Here is a 14747-nt window from a genome sequence, read left to right as displayed (position 1 = left end):
ATTGTTGTTGCTTACAGTATGCATATGCCCTACAGCTGACTGACTGGCCATAGATAAATGTACAGACAGAGACTCTCTGTGTTAGAAACTCACAATGCGAGTAACCGTTTCAGCAATGAGCAGATAGCGCACAAAGCGGTTTACTGTTGTGGGAAGGACAGCCAGGTCGCTTTCAATCCTGATCTTGAATTTACTGTGAATCCTGTTATATAATTTAAAGATACTGTACACTTAAAACACTGCAGTGTTTATTTCTTTATGTATAGAATTGATTTGGCAGATACCTTTATCCAAGGCAACTTACAGCTGTTACAATGCAAAATCAAGATTAAATACAGTGTAGTTTACAGTAAGTGCAAATTATACTGCATAACTTACAAAACACTAATTGCTACAGATTATATGAAATTTATTCAAGAATACAAATATTTCATTTAGGATTGGACTTAAGACTGGGTTTGTTAATTAATTATTTTTTTATTAGAGGTCAGCACATCTACATATGCTGGTCACCACGGCTAGAACCTCTGAAGAGCAGGTAATAAGGAATGTCTGTACCAAGTTCCACCACAACTGGATGAGCAAATACAAATTAAAAATCAAGTGTGACATACACACATACATACATACGAGTGGTATTTTATTGCACTCTCATGATATGACACAGACAAAGAAAGGCAATATAGCATGCAATAGTAATAACACTCATTTTAAGGGCACTGTCAACCTTTGCAATTTCAAAGTCCTTTTCACCCTCCCATATAGGGATGGTCTATATGCAACATGGCTAGGTACAGAATAGATAAAGGTGTGAAGGTGATAGCCCATTACCCTTTCCATGCAATAAACCTGACTGACACAACAACCAAGCTTATCTGTATACACTGCATATACCATACAATACAACCCTGCCTCAGTACTTGCTGCCCCTCTCAAGAGTTCGGTTTCTCTACAAGCTCTGTGTCCCCACCTGCACAGCATCAGTCTGCAGCCACTAAGCACTGTAGTTTTAACTGCAGAATTCATATAGTGCAGGGAGTCAGAGCCATAGTAAACCCAACATCTCGGGCCGGGAAGTTTGAACAGCAAAGATACCGAGAGATCAAATAAGGGTCAGCTTGTCTGAATAGCCCTCACAACAAGAAGGAGAACAAAGGGTTGGAAGGTGGATATGTACAGAATCGTTTTTTAGATGATTTCTTAATAGTATTGTAACATGCACTGGGTCACATGGCTTAGTCATTGTGGTCCTACATGCAAACTGTGTTTGTTTTTAAGCAATAGAAATTATATTAAACTTGCAGTGAAGATTCAAATTTCAACTTGTGTGGGCTATTCAACCTTAAGCATTGAGACTTATTTTCGATCCCACTTAAAATCAGCACAAGACCAATACCTAGTAATTCATGTCTAATAATACACCATCTATACACAGCACAGTGTCACCTCCACAATCTCCAGGGACTCAGTTTCTGATTGAGTGGGACCAGCATATTTAGGTTAGAGTTAATCTGCATTGACCTTCAGATTAATGATGGCTGTGGGGATGTTCATGTCCCTTCCCCTTGTGTGAATGGTGGTCTCCATGGTGATGGTGCTGGATGTTTTTAACTGGGGGCTCCATGTCCGGGTGACTGTGTTGTCCCGTTGTGTTTGTGTGCCCAATCTCTGGGGCTCCCTGGGCTATTAGAGAATCTGTGGCAGTAGCATTTATGGAAGTAACATTTTTCCCATTCGGTCCTGCAGTTAGAGTTGAGTTTAAATGAAACTGGAAAAGAAAAAGCACGACCTTTAGATAAAACTGAAAAAGACCCTTAGGGTGCACATTATAGCATTATAATCACCTTTCAGCTTTTTTTCTTTTTCTTTTTAGCTGATAGGACCAGAATGTCAGCCAAGCAGTCACAGTCTTTGTATGTTTTCTATACTCTATTATAAACAATCAGGTTTCTCATTTCGATAAAGCAAAGCTCTTCTGGGTCTATGTGTTGCCTAAAGCCAGCATTTGTATTAAGAGTTTCAGCTCTGGTACTTACACTGCAGTTTCCACAGATGTCCTTGTGGTAGGTGGCAAGGACAGCAGCCTCGATGTAGGGGCGGTGAAGGAAGCTGTAAGGCAGTGGAATGTGGAACGTCAGTTTACCACACCTGCGGAAAACAAATTAAATAAAAGGGTGATTTCAAAGAGAATATATAGCATTTATTAAAGGAGGTATTTATTTAAACCCTATTTAAAACATGCAGCATTGTTGTAAGGCCCTGGGTGCCAAAGTGCAGGGAAGTCTTTAAAATACTTCTGTCTCCATGATTTTGATTATTGGCAGCATGCTTGTTTTGATAGACGCCCTGTCACTGGGGTCGGGAGGTCGAGGTACCCTTGCTGGTATCAGTACATGCTAGCTGTTGTGAAAGATCAAAGTCAACTTCTGCATATATTATCACCAGCTCACGTACTGAGCAATCTTTGTTACACAAAGATTACTCAATAAACGAGCGAGATATTCCAAATAAATTACTAAATAAACGAGCGAGATATTCCAAAGCTTAACATATACCTTACAGCCCCGATTTTTTTATTTACATTTTTTTTTTATTTTAAAACAGTTTTTGTGAATTCCATGGAATTCGAGAAGTTGCCTTGCCAAAACTTTGACAAAAAAAACCAAACATATATGCATTATAAAATAGATATCCAGATAGGAAACTTAATGTGGTACAATTATGCACGCAGTGGATGGATGAATCTCAGTCTCTCTCTCTCATATGTGTGTGCATTTTATTGACAAAGGTTGGCAGTTCATGGATTTGGGCTTCTGCTTTACCTGTCGTAAATGAGGAAGTCATCCTTCTCCCCTCCCAGGGTCTCCCACACGTCCTGCTGCAGGGGGTCCTGCTGGTACACAGGAACCCCCTTGGGCGCTCTCCTCTTTAGCTCCCAGTACATGGCTCTGGCCTGGGGCTCCTTCTCATTGATGATCAAGAATCCCACCTCCGAGAGCCCTCTCCTGGACAGCTTGGCACGCAGACCTCCCAGCCTGACCGGGCACACGCAATCAAAAAGGCATTAACTAAGACAGCTCGAACTGCAGCAGGAAATAAGCAGTCTTGTAACGTGATACCGCCAATACAGACTTGGCTAAATCATGCAAAGGTACATTGTGTAACTGGAGTCAAAAGGCAGCCAGGATCTGTGGTCGAGGGAAAGGTAAGGAAGTTCAGTGTTAATCATACACCCCATATTTCCTCAGGGAAAATCGGGTGCAAGGAGAGGCAAACACAAGTTTTTGAGATGCATGGTTGTCTCCGGCTTTGCCACCAGGGGGCAATGTTGCACTAGACAGCAGGGATGCGCACTGTGTTTCATGCAAACCAACAAACAAAATCTGTGCGTGTGCGTTCATGGTTTCTTGAATGTGCCAAATTAAAATATGGGTTTTTAGTGACCATTACGATGAAAGGCTGAGAGACGAGGTATGTGAAATGGTTGAAGATGTACCTGGAAGCCTGCGTGAGACAGAACTGTCAGCTGGCTTTGAGCAGTGCTACCACAGCCACCCTGCCCAGCTGGTCCTGCATGGGCGAAAGCCCTTCGATCTTCCAGGGAGGCGCGGGCTGGCAGATCCGTGAGACGCCCTCCTCGTCAGTCACTGCTACCGACATCAGCCCGAGGAACGCCGCGAACAATGGGGTCCACAGAACCATCTTTGCAGACCCCAAACACCTGGGCAGATGGCAAAATGCTTTTAATTTAAATAGAAATAACCAGACTAATTACATGGTATCGCCTTGTTATTAAATACGGCGCAGGTAGCCAACCTGAGACTTTCCCAAAAGGATTTTAAGCGAGAGCGACCAATAATCGATTACACCATGATAATAAATGGAAAATACCAAAACAGGACCTAGTCCTATACTGGTAATAAATGAGTGCCATAGTGCAAGACTTTCCATTGCATCTAACTTTAGTTTCTTAAACATTTCACACACATTCAATAAATACAACTAGTTAGGCTGGCATTCTACTGCAGTATAAATACGCTAATTAAACTTCTCCATACATTCCTAATCGCCACAATAACTAAATTAGGTATGCATTAGCATAGGATAAACACAGCAGTGATAAATATTAGCAACATCGTAACTAAACTAAATAATTTAAGTTTTGTTTCCCCTTCTACAGTATTTCCTCATGTCTACAAATATTACTTTGTATATATAATATACCTTTCTACTAAATCGTAAAAGTTCTCTTCGGTCCCTTAGTTTGATCTTCTGTCTTTGTTTTTAGATCGATTCTGTATTTAAAGGGAGAGCACCTCCCAACCGGGACCCGCAGCGGCGAATCACAGCAGAACGGGTTTACAGCCGCAGTATGAAAAACACATTCCACCAGTAAGAACATTCAGTAGAATTCCACTACCATTTCTTTACTAGGTTAAAAACAACTGCACCATTTTGATTCCCAAAAACATATAACGCTTTCATATATTGTGATTTTAAAAGAACCCGATACTGTATCTTTTCACTTTCTCGTTCAATAAGCTCCTAACCCCGCGACTGCATTGTTAGGATATATAGTCCACTTTGTGGTGCGAGACGGATAAAGAAGCCATTGTAATTGCAATAATAAACACTAACAGTTAGCTCTCAACTCGGCCACTGTTTCCCTGTAGTTCACACCGCTAAATCTTAACAGTCACGGGTTCTTAATGTTGACAAAGAGATATACTACATCAAAATATGTGAATAAATAAAACAAATATATATATATATATATATATATATATATATATATATATATATATATATATATATATATATATATATATATAAATAATTTACTTGAATTTACAGTGACAAATATACATCGCATTTTACAAACTTTACAATTTCGTAAACAAACAGCAAGGCCAGTGGACCTGTTTGGGGAATTGAGGTTTCACAAATGAATAAACTTTGAATGTTTACTTTTAGCCTCTTATCTGGCTCTCACCAAAGATACATAACTGCATGTGTTTGAGGGTATGCATGTATATATATTAATGCCATACCTATCAAAAATAGTACAGACATATATTAAATGAGTTATTTAAGCAGAATGCAATATTGCATCTAACCATCTCGCTCTCTTAGCCAGATCAAATAAGTTATTTTTAATTGCCCCAACCATAATGTGTTTTTCTTTTTTTTTTTAAATTCTTGTTAAGAAGTTCTGTACTTTCAGTGAATAGTGTTTTATACAGGTAATGAAGTTTTTCAAAGCTCACCCCTAGAGCCAAGTAACCCGTCTCCCATGCCTTTTGCCTCCACGTACAAATGGAGACAACATGGTTGCTAAGCAACAGACTAAGCTAATCAGGCGCCTGATAACAAAGCGCTCTCCCTCTGCAGAAGCCATTCTCTTGACAATGAGAATTAAGAGGTTAACACTATAGCTTCCCTTCATGTCCTGCTAGATTCACCCTGACGACAATACTGACCAAGGCTTTGAGATGAAGGCTTCCATTGCTTTTTTTTATTCCAGACAACCAGAGTTTGTTAAATCAAGTGACGCAACCACCCCGCACTCCCCCAACCCCGACACCCAATCCAGGCCTCAGCGAGACCAGAACCACTAAGACAAAAAGCATTAGCAGCAGCACCATCATATCACAAATATTTTTTATTTTTACAAAATACATGTTTTCATAAAATACAGTTCAGGGTACATATATAATATGATTGAGTATGACTTTTTTTCAGTTACAATTTCCACTGCCTCAATACAGCAGTTCTTAGTAACAACCTCAATGGCTGATTACTCAAGGCTAGGCAGAACTGAACACAAGTTCAGCCACACCAACCCAATCCCAGACAGCAAGATATGTTTTGATCTGTGCTGTTGTGCCGTGTTTTTGATCTGTTTGGTTTGGCTGAATCTTGTGGAGTTAATGCCTGAGAGTCTTAACTGTAGCAGATTTTTATTTATTTATTTTGAGTCTGCTCTATTGAGTTAAGTTAAAAATCACTTACTTACTTGGGTGACACATGGGTCACAATGTGAGAACAGCTCTAAGATAAAGTACAACATTCAAGAAATCTATACTAAATTATTTTGTTAAATACTTATAAAATGGTACATTTGTTTCCTATTGAAATGCAAATAAACAGCATCATGATATCAATCACCACTGTGGTGTTACTGCAAACCATTAGTTAACAGTGCCATTTGTTCTAGGCTTTATAGTTACTGATCTGCTGGGTGACTGGAAAAGTGGATAGAAACCCCTAACTCCCACCCTGAAAACAGGATACAGCACCTTAGTTTCTTTTGGGGTGAACAATTTCAAAGTGAATGAAAAACATGTTAAACATTTGCATTTCATGTATAGCTTTGATATTAAAGTCACAGATATCAATTGGATTTGTATCTTTTTTTGGTTATATTTTTTCCTCCAACAAACAATCCTAAAGTATTCAATTTGTTGTTTCATCGCCATTTGGTTTTGCAGACCTTTTGCTCAGTGGATTACTGGCTCTAAAGAGAGGTGTAACAGGATTGATTTCACAGGAGGAAACAACAAACAAGCACATCAAAAGGACATTCCAATCCCAGAAGGAAGACTTTGCAGGCTCATGCAGTGACGTGTCTCCATTATAAACCATTATGAACCAAGCTGCAAAAATAAAATGGCATTAGCCTGCAACCGGAACAGGTTTTGCTTTAATGATGGTTTTCAGTAGTCACCGTTGTGTGTGCAGAATCGTAACCAGTGTGCAGTATCGTGAACAGATGATTGCTGATACAGGGCAATACATTGGAGGTGTCAAAACGGATGGTTCCAGAGGCAAATGGGCACTAAGGAGGTATGCTGGCTTACCTCTCCCAGAGAAACTGAAGTTCCAGTTAGGTTCACAACTACAGATCCCTGTGGTGGTCACCAGCCAAGATGATTGAAGGTCAACTCAGGACCCGTTGTCAATCGCTTGTTTCATGGGTCTTTGGAAAAAGTTGTGCAACGAAAGTTGCTTCTTCCCAGTGCTGGTTTCCTGCTCCACTTTAATCTTTTGGGGCTTGCGTTTTCTGTCTTTGGATCCAGAGTCTCTTTTTCTTTTCCAGCTCTGAGAAAAAAAAAAAGAAAATCCAGCAATCTGTGAACGTGCATTTGTTTGTCTTTAGAAAAAAGACTTTGTTGTGGCCCAAACTGTTTTATTTCACCTTTGTTACGCTTGCTAATCCTCCTCAAAATGCTGAATGAATACACACAAGCAGCTAGATATCTCACCTTTCTACATTCCTCCTCGTGGCTTTCCTTACTCTCATACAGCTTGAGGACCTGAAAAGAATAATTAATTAGCACTGACAAACGGGGCACTTAAAATGAAAACTGGTCAGTACAATGATTGTGAGAACAGTGAAAATGTTACTAACAATGCAAACAAGAGACAATAATTGTTTGATTAGTTTGTTCGCAATTTGTACCTCTGTCCAGAAAAAAGCAAAACTAAAATAATAATTAATCTGCAATACTGCTTGCCGCAAACTATCACTTTAAGTTGACTGGCGGTGTTGTATTTGTTACCAAGTGGCTTTCAAAACTAACCGTGTGCAATATGGGAAACAGACAATGTATTTTTGCAGGGAAACAAGCAGGAGGCACTAGAAATGCATGGTGACACAGGTTACACAATAAACCCTGAAATGACTCAAACAGCTATAAGCAAAAGTGTTTTACACAACATACCTTCTTCATGGCTGTGGACACAGCTGCCTGCTGGAACACAGCCTTCGTTACCCAGCGGGTGGTAGGTGCTTCACCCTCTCTCAGCTCCACACCTGTGGGGTCGGACAGGCTGCAGCGATACACCACGTAAGTCTGGTGGATGTGGGTGAAGATATGCAGAACCTGGAGATGACACACAGACACTTCTAGAATTTTACAGCTAAAGCGACAGTTCCGGTTGCTGCTTTAAGGAACTGTTCAGTTTGTTTTGCAACTAAAATGTACAGCTATTGCAGCTCCCACCTCTCCAATGTGCTGCAGGGCCCCCAGGCTGCCTGGGCCTCCCAGTACGCTCTGAACCTGGGCCAGCACAGCCTCTTTTTGCTTGCTCTCAGAGAAGTCCCTCTCCTCCAGGGGCAGGCTGGGAAACTCCCACATCATCGCCAGCAACCCTACACAGACACAAACAGCAGGTACCTCACTGACAGATTTGGACTCCATGCTGGTAATACTGTATAAACCTGAAAATTCAACCAGACACAATTCTATCAAGAACTAGCAAAAAAATAAAAAGCATCCGGCATCCACATTAGTTTCTGTACAGAAATAATGATGGTATGAATTACATTACATTTTGAATGGATCAGGGTTCTGTATTAGAAACAAGATGATTCAAGACCATTTGAAATATTGCCCAATTAGCTCATAAACCGCAAGTATTATAGCAGTACAAGCTACTGTATGTGTGCAAAAGTCTCCTAGTCCCCTCCTGCTAAGCTGCCTTTACCTGTGCTGGGTCTCTGTACGATGAGGTATTCAGTCTCTCCCCCGACACCCCTCCGGTCCAGTACACAGGTCAGAGTCCGCTCCACCCGCGGCTGCTTCTTCACAGGCTTCCTGGGGAAGTTCATCACCCCTAGGCTGCTATCCCACAGTTCCCCAGGAGGGAGGCACAGGGAGCAAAAGCCTGCAGAGGCTGGGAGTGGATGGCTTAATTAGGCCAACTTTTCCTCTCTATACGTTCCCTAAGTGGCTCACTGTGGACCGTGAACAGGCTCAAACTATGTTATGCAATGAGAGTTTTATTTCAAACCAGGTTGTGGATTATGATAGCATAGGAGAGTTTTTTTCACTCTGCCTGACTTGGGTTCAATATTCACAGGGTGGTGACTTTTAACTACCACAAGTTCCAGGTGTGTTATGTAAATGTACTGCTTTGTTAGTAGTTACACTTCTCAACTTGAATCAAAAGATTGCACACCTACATTGTGTCCAAAACTAGTCTCAGTAGAGAAATGGTGTATTACTGAGTAACAAACATGTTCTTTTCCCCCTATAATGGATATTAAAATGGTAAAATAGGAGCTAAAATATCCTTGCCTGGGGGTATTTAGTTTGCAAATAATGTTCTATGTATTGTACAATGTCAGTGTCAATATTTGAATAACATGTCAGTTATTTAGAAATTCTTCTTAGTTTATCATTGATAGGAAGGTTAAGGCATGGACAAATCGTATCAAATGCTTCTGTCCCGCCCAAAACACTGGGCACAAGATACAGCCTACTGGTAACTGTGGAGGACTGGAAACAATCTTAATTCCAAATTACAAGTTAAAGAGTGAATGGCAGCCAACAATGGAAATAACTTTACTCACCACATTCTTCAATATCTGGAACAGAACTGGACTGCACTGTGGATTTACCCAGAAGCCTTTCTGATGCCAAATCCAGCTGGATCTTAACCTGCAGAGACCAGAGCCAACATTATTTCACTCCCCTACTCATCAGACACTGTACCTACATGCCAGTAAAACAGATTTACTTTGTACTCAGCAAATTATATTACTTCAGAGCTTTCTAATTAGCAGCGCATCTAAAATCTAAAACAGAATATCCAAAATACTGATAGGGGAACAACAGGCCTTTGCAATTAAATGACATGGACCACAACATGGCCTGTTCAGGTTCATGTTTATTACAGTGAGGTTAATATTGAATTCTTACAGCAAGGCTGAATTTATGCATTATAAATACAACCCTAAGTACAGTGACTGCAATGTGCTGCCATTGTATTTGAACTTTTCCTGCTTCTAGTCTTTACAACTGTGCTTGGACAAGGAAGCTGCTGACTTTCAAGGACCTGCTCTACTGGCAAAACAGTGTCTCCCAATCATGTTGTGTCTGTCCCTATCCATGCTGAAAGACACCACTGCTTTGTTCCCTTTCAATACAGGAGACCAGTGCCGTGCAGGGAGCCAACAAAACATGCAAGGCTGCACTGCCCCCTAGTGTACAAGACACAGTACGCATGGCCTTTTGTCACAGAAGCTGGAAAGGAATAATGAACCAGCTCGATCTACCTCATGTATCAACTGCGGTCACTAGACCGTCTATATGAATGAATTGTCAGTGCAATTCCTGTACCTGCTTGTAGGCCCTGCAGTGTGTCTGAATAGGACACTCCAAGCACAGGGGCGCTTTTGGTGTGCACACAGTGGCACCCAGCTCCATCATAGACTGATTGAAGTCTCCTGCTCGCTTGGGGTCTACCAAGGTATTGGCTAGGCTCCTGAAACCAAACACAAAACATGTCATATGCCCTTTGGATGATTTCAACTATGATATAAAAAGGCAAAAGGACTTGTTATTATCCCTAGAAAATGAATCTCACCAGAGAGTCTCTGTGACAGAGGGGCTAGTGCAGTCAGCCCCAATGGCGCGCGTGCGACACATTACCCGAATCACATTACCATCCACCACTCCGGTCACCTGGGGATAAGAAAAAGTGGCACAGCATTACAGATGACAGATTTACAGGTTAAAAAATATTACTAAAGGCGTTTCATTTTTAGCCATTATATTTAGTGATATTTTGCAAAGGCACATCTGAATAAAAAAGTTACAAAATAATATAATAATATTAAGTTGGTTTTTGGCTGCTGATAACGTTGTATTACTTCACATTATTGTTATCAGTTTGACATTTTCAGAGCCCCATGCCGACTGTTGTTCAACGTGTGATAAAAGTCGAGCCCTCACCTGCCCCATGCCGATGGAGGCCACTGCCCCGGCCGTGTACCTGCCTACTCCGGGAAGAAACTTTTGCAGATCTTCTGCTGTGGTCGGCACCTCACCTTTCAACTCAGACATCACCTGGCAATCAGGAACACAACTAAATTATCAGAACAGTCGTGTGGGGCTGTGCTGGGCTTGGCACGCCGGGGCTCCTGGAAGCCTCATCCAGAAATTCTTATTTAAAACGTATTAAAAACCCAAGTCGTGTAGAAATACAGTACATTTCTGGTAAATGCTTTCATCAGCATTACAATGAATGCAATAGGTGAAATGCTTGCCTTTGGGGCAGACACTTGGTCATTCTTAATAATGACCAATACAGAAAGCTTGCTTTGAGTTAAAAGAGAGACTCCACATTGGTTTTGAAAAATACTGAAAGTGCATGAATTTGTTAAAATTATCCTTACAATATAAATCCACACATAAATGCCACTCCTAGAGTTAAAAAGGACCCCACTGTTGCTTATTTACAACGCGCAGAATGTAAGTGAGAGGTTCACTATGGAGATTACATTTTAGACATAACAAACTCCCAGTGGTTAAAAGCAATCAATCACAAACAGCATGGAGGGCTTTACAGAAACACCTCCGATCCAATGACAACGCTGCAGCCCTTTACACAACCTCTTGCTGTAAATCGCCATTTAAATCTCTAAAGATCCCCCCAAGGTTAATAAAAAAAAACGAACAAACCTTCTGAGCACCATTGTGGAGCCTCTTTCCTCGAGAGTAGAAGCCCAGCCCCGACCACATCTCGTTCACATCCTGCATTAATAATGAGGGCATACAATCAGACAAGTGTTCTGCAGGATTTCACACATCAGTACCACAAAGTCACCCATGCAGAGAAGTGCTCATTGTGAAAAGAAACAGATTCACATACTTTATACAGTACTGGTATCTAAGGCATAGCTTCTTGCACACAGTTCGGGTCTATAAAGTGTGTGTTTTGACCGACACCGTTCAGGACACAGTTGTCTGTAGTTGTAATCTTCAGCTGTTGTTTTCTGGGATGCTTTCTATTGAGATGCCTTATCTGACATAGCGAGGATACATACAGCTGTATGTATCACCCATTCTACCTGAAAACAGGGCCTGTATGTTTGGTCTGCGTGTTAACTTATGCTATGGTCATTTTCACTATTTTTGTCTCCAGGGCTTGTTTGAAAATTCGTCCAGGATGTTTTATTCCCTCAGCCATGGCTGAGGTAAGTATCAGGAATCTCACTTTATTCTCCTGTCCCCAGCCTTTGTTAAAATGACCTCACCTCTAAAGTGGCTGCAGCAAGATCCTGTACTGTTGGCCATCTCTGAAATAACACAAAAACAACACACTTAAATAATACCCGTCAATTACAGCAGCAAAAGACAACCCGACACACACGCCTTGGGATTCCAAAGAGTGTGGTGAAAGCATGAAAAAAATAAGAGAACTTTAAGAATGGAAAGCATTAACGCACCTACCTTCATCCATTTATTATAGTAGTCAATCACCGTGACAACCTGTGTTTGCTGCAGCATGATTTCAGAAACCCAAACTGAAAAACAAAACAAAAAAAAAGAACACAAATTCTGAAGAAATATTCATCTTCAGCACAGCAATCAGGTATGGGTTTTGTAACTTTTCCTCAGTTATCTCAGAAGCATTCATTGTATGAATATGAATATCTAGGTACCTGCGTAGAGCCTTTTGTTTACATCAGATTCTGTTGCAGCCTGCAAACAAATGAAAAACAAATTAAGGAATGACTCATATTACTAAACACTGCAATAATCTGGGGCTGTTGAATTTCTATTGAATTGTGTGGTGCACAGTAGGGTTAAATGTTTTCTGGTCCACGTTGCTCTCTTGATCGTCCAGACAGTGGTAGACTGAACTGTTATGCATTGACTATTACTTCTTAAATACTGTGAAACTTGAGTTACCTGAAGGGACACAACAGTCATGTCTGTTTAGGGAAAGGAGTTCTTCTTTCCAGGTTCCTCTTATTTAATCCTTTTTAGGGGTTACTGGCTGGTAAAAGCAAGTGGCCACTAATTGAACATTTATACATGTCATTCTGTATTTTTGTATTTAAATGTATTTAAAACAACATCTAATTACACTTAAAAGGGGTATTTATTACTTAAACGAAGTGGTGGCCAGAAGCTGTGTGGCACTGTGTTGATCTCCACCTACCAAGGTCCTCCAGGGAAGTTCCCTTTTGCACTCATCATACCACCGGAGCAGCTGCTTTCTAAAGGAACTGATGTCATCTGGGTCTTTGAAATAGTGGTAAGTGGAATTCTGGGAAGGAACAGGACTTAGGGGTTCTGCCAAGAGGGACAGAAGTGCAACAGTCATTAGTTTGCAAAATAATAATGTTTGATTCTTTTTTCAAACAGGTACAGTACCCATCCCTATCAGGGTTCTGGTAGGGAAGTCTAATTGCCGAAGGAGCACGCTGCAGTTGCTTTCCGTATCTTATTACGCATGTGGTTTGTGTAAAACAATATTTTCAGTCATGAAGGTATGTGCACCTTGAAGTGAACAATATGTATCTCTCCCCTGCTCTGAGAGGGATAGCAAAGCGGTACTGTGTGATTTATTATGATACAGAATTCAGCAGTGCTGTGGTTGTGTAATCATGCTCATTTGTACCTTCTTTGATCGCTTGGAAAGATTTTACTTTCTTTCTTGGAGATCTCTTTGGGTTTTCAGGAGTCTCCTGGGCTGCTGTTCTTCCATTTTTCACAGCTGATCTCAATCTTCTCATTGTAAAGCCCAGTTGCTTTCCCCTGTAATGTGGAGGAAAGAGAAACAATAGAAAACCAACAAGCATTCTGTATTATGTAAGCAATAAGCCCCATGGTGCACAGCCCAAGGGCATAATGTGCAGCATCGGGCCTATAGCCTCCGGAAGGTCCGGTGTTTCACAATACCACCCTGCAGGGTCTTATTGTGCTTAGAAAATGGGAAACTGTTTAAAAACAAACAAAAAAAAAAAAGACATAAACAAGTTTTGTGGTTTATTGAGTAGGTGGCTCAATGATATCTGTCCAGGTGAAAAGGCATGTATTCTGTTAGTTTTTATTTCGTCATCTATTGAAAGTTAATGTAGTACTAGCCAATGAGATGCCAAAAAATACAAAGCCAATTTTCTAATGAAAGATAGCGTACCGTCCCATCCCAATGGCTGTACTAGGATTTTAGTTTTATTTGTTTAACAACGAAATATCGTTTACAATGACATCCCGCATGAGAGCAGTTCATTTCAACAGTTACTGAACTTATCAATTTAATAATTTCTGCCAACATTGCGGTGGTAACGTAAACAAACTCTGTGGAAGATCATTTAAACTCCAAGATTTGTACGGTTTTTTGTGTTGGGAGTCAAAACACATCCCAAAACACATGCATTACCGGTAGCAATTAACCTAGGTACATGCGGAGCACATTAACACCGCTTGAACAAAAATATATCATGGTACAGTCCTACGCGTATCGTCGATATGCGAAAAAAAACCCTTAATTGAAGTAAATTTAAAATAATGTGTATCTAATTAATAACATGTATGATTTCCCATTCCACGCACGTTTCGTTACCTAAGTAATATCACCGAGTCACTTGTTCTCCCGCGGTCTGCTCGGCTTCCAGGGAGGAGCAGCAATACCGAATTGGGAGTTTCGGAAGCTGACGCGGAAGAGGAGGGGAGCTTCACAAAGTCTTCTCTCGCAGAGAGGCGTATCCGTTAGACAGTGAAGTTACATCTCACTTTTAGAACTTTTATTGTATTATTTACTTTGTACCCTTCAGTGATATATTCTAATACACCAGTTGGTGCAAGTACCGGTATTTAATATGTTACAGTGCTAATTATTTTTAAACCTGTTTAATTTCTATAAACAAACCTCCAAGCAAATATTCCCTTTGCAACGTGTACCTGCATTGTGCAGTGATGTCATGTCATTGCGCTAAGACAATGCAC

General features: G+C 40.7%; 1 protein-coding gene and 1 pseudogene across 2 annotated transcripts; both read right to left on the bottom strand.

Moving 5' to 3' along the window:
• Window positions 1-242: 242 nt before the first annotated feature.
• Window positions 243-4368, bottom strand: LOC117417320 (selenoprotein Pb-like; annotated as a pseudogene).
• A 1276-nt stretch (window positions 4369-5644) lies between these two features.
• Window positions 5645-14528, bottom strand: mutyh (mutY DNA glycosylase). Of its 2 annotated transcripts, XM_034028385.3 has the most exons (16): window positions 14365-14527; window positions 13420-13556; window positions 12958-13091; window positions 12455-12494; window positions 12243-12316; window positions 12047-12088; window positions 11472-11543; window positions 10743-10856; window positions 10375-10472; window positions 10128-10272; window positions 9359-9446; window positions 8491-8679; window positions 8007-8155; window positions 7725-7886; window positions 7266-7316; window positions 5645-7101 (listed from the first exon to the last, which is right to left on the bottom strand). In XM_034028385.3, the coding sequence occupies exons 2-16, from the start codon at window positions 13532-13534 to the stop codon at window positions 6946-6948; spliced, it is 1629 nt and encodes a 542-aa protein (XP_033884276.3). In that variant the 5' UTR covers window positions 13535-13556; window positions 14365-14527; the 3' UTR covers window positions 5645-6945. The 2 variants fall into 2 exon arrangements, with proteins under 2 accessions (XP_033884276.3, XP_058890915.1); XM_059034932.1 differs by lacking the exon at window positions 10743-10856 and having other exon boundaries at window positions 14365-14528.
• Window positions 14529-14747: the final 219 nt, after the last annotated feature.

The sequence above is a fragment of the Acipenser ruthenus genome, chromosome 12, assembly GCF_902713425.1.
Source record: "Acipenser ruthenus chromosome 12, fAciRut3.2 maternal haplotype, whole genome shotgun sequence".
NCBI lineage: Eukaryota > Metazoa > Chordata > Actinopteri > Acipenseriformes > Acipenseridae > Acipenser > Acipenser ruthenus.
Note: the sequence above shows the minus strand (reverse complement) of the source record. Positions and strands in the feature narration are given on the sequence as shown.

What these genes read in the sequence shown, in the direction of transcription:
- mutyh (XM_034028385.3), bottom strand. Translation starts at nt 13,534, where the DNA reads ATGAGAAGATTGAGATCAGCTGTGAAAAATGGAAGAACAGCAGCCCAG. An exon ending in CCTCCATCGGCATGGGGCAG is followed by an intron (nt 10,473 to 10,742) that starts GTGAGGGCTCGA and finishes TCTTATCCCCAG; the next exon opens with GTGACCGGAGTGGTGGATGG. An exon ending in ACTGCAGGGCCTACAAGCAG is followed by an intron (nt 9,447 to 10,127) that starts GTACAGGAATTG and finishes TGGTCTCTGCAG; the next exon opens with GTTAAGATCCAGCTGGATTT.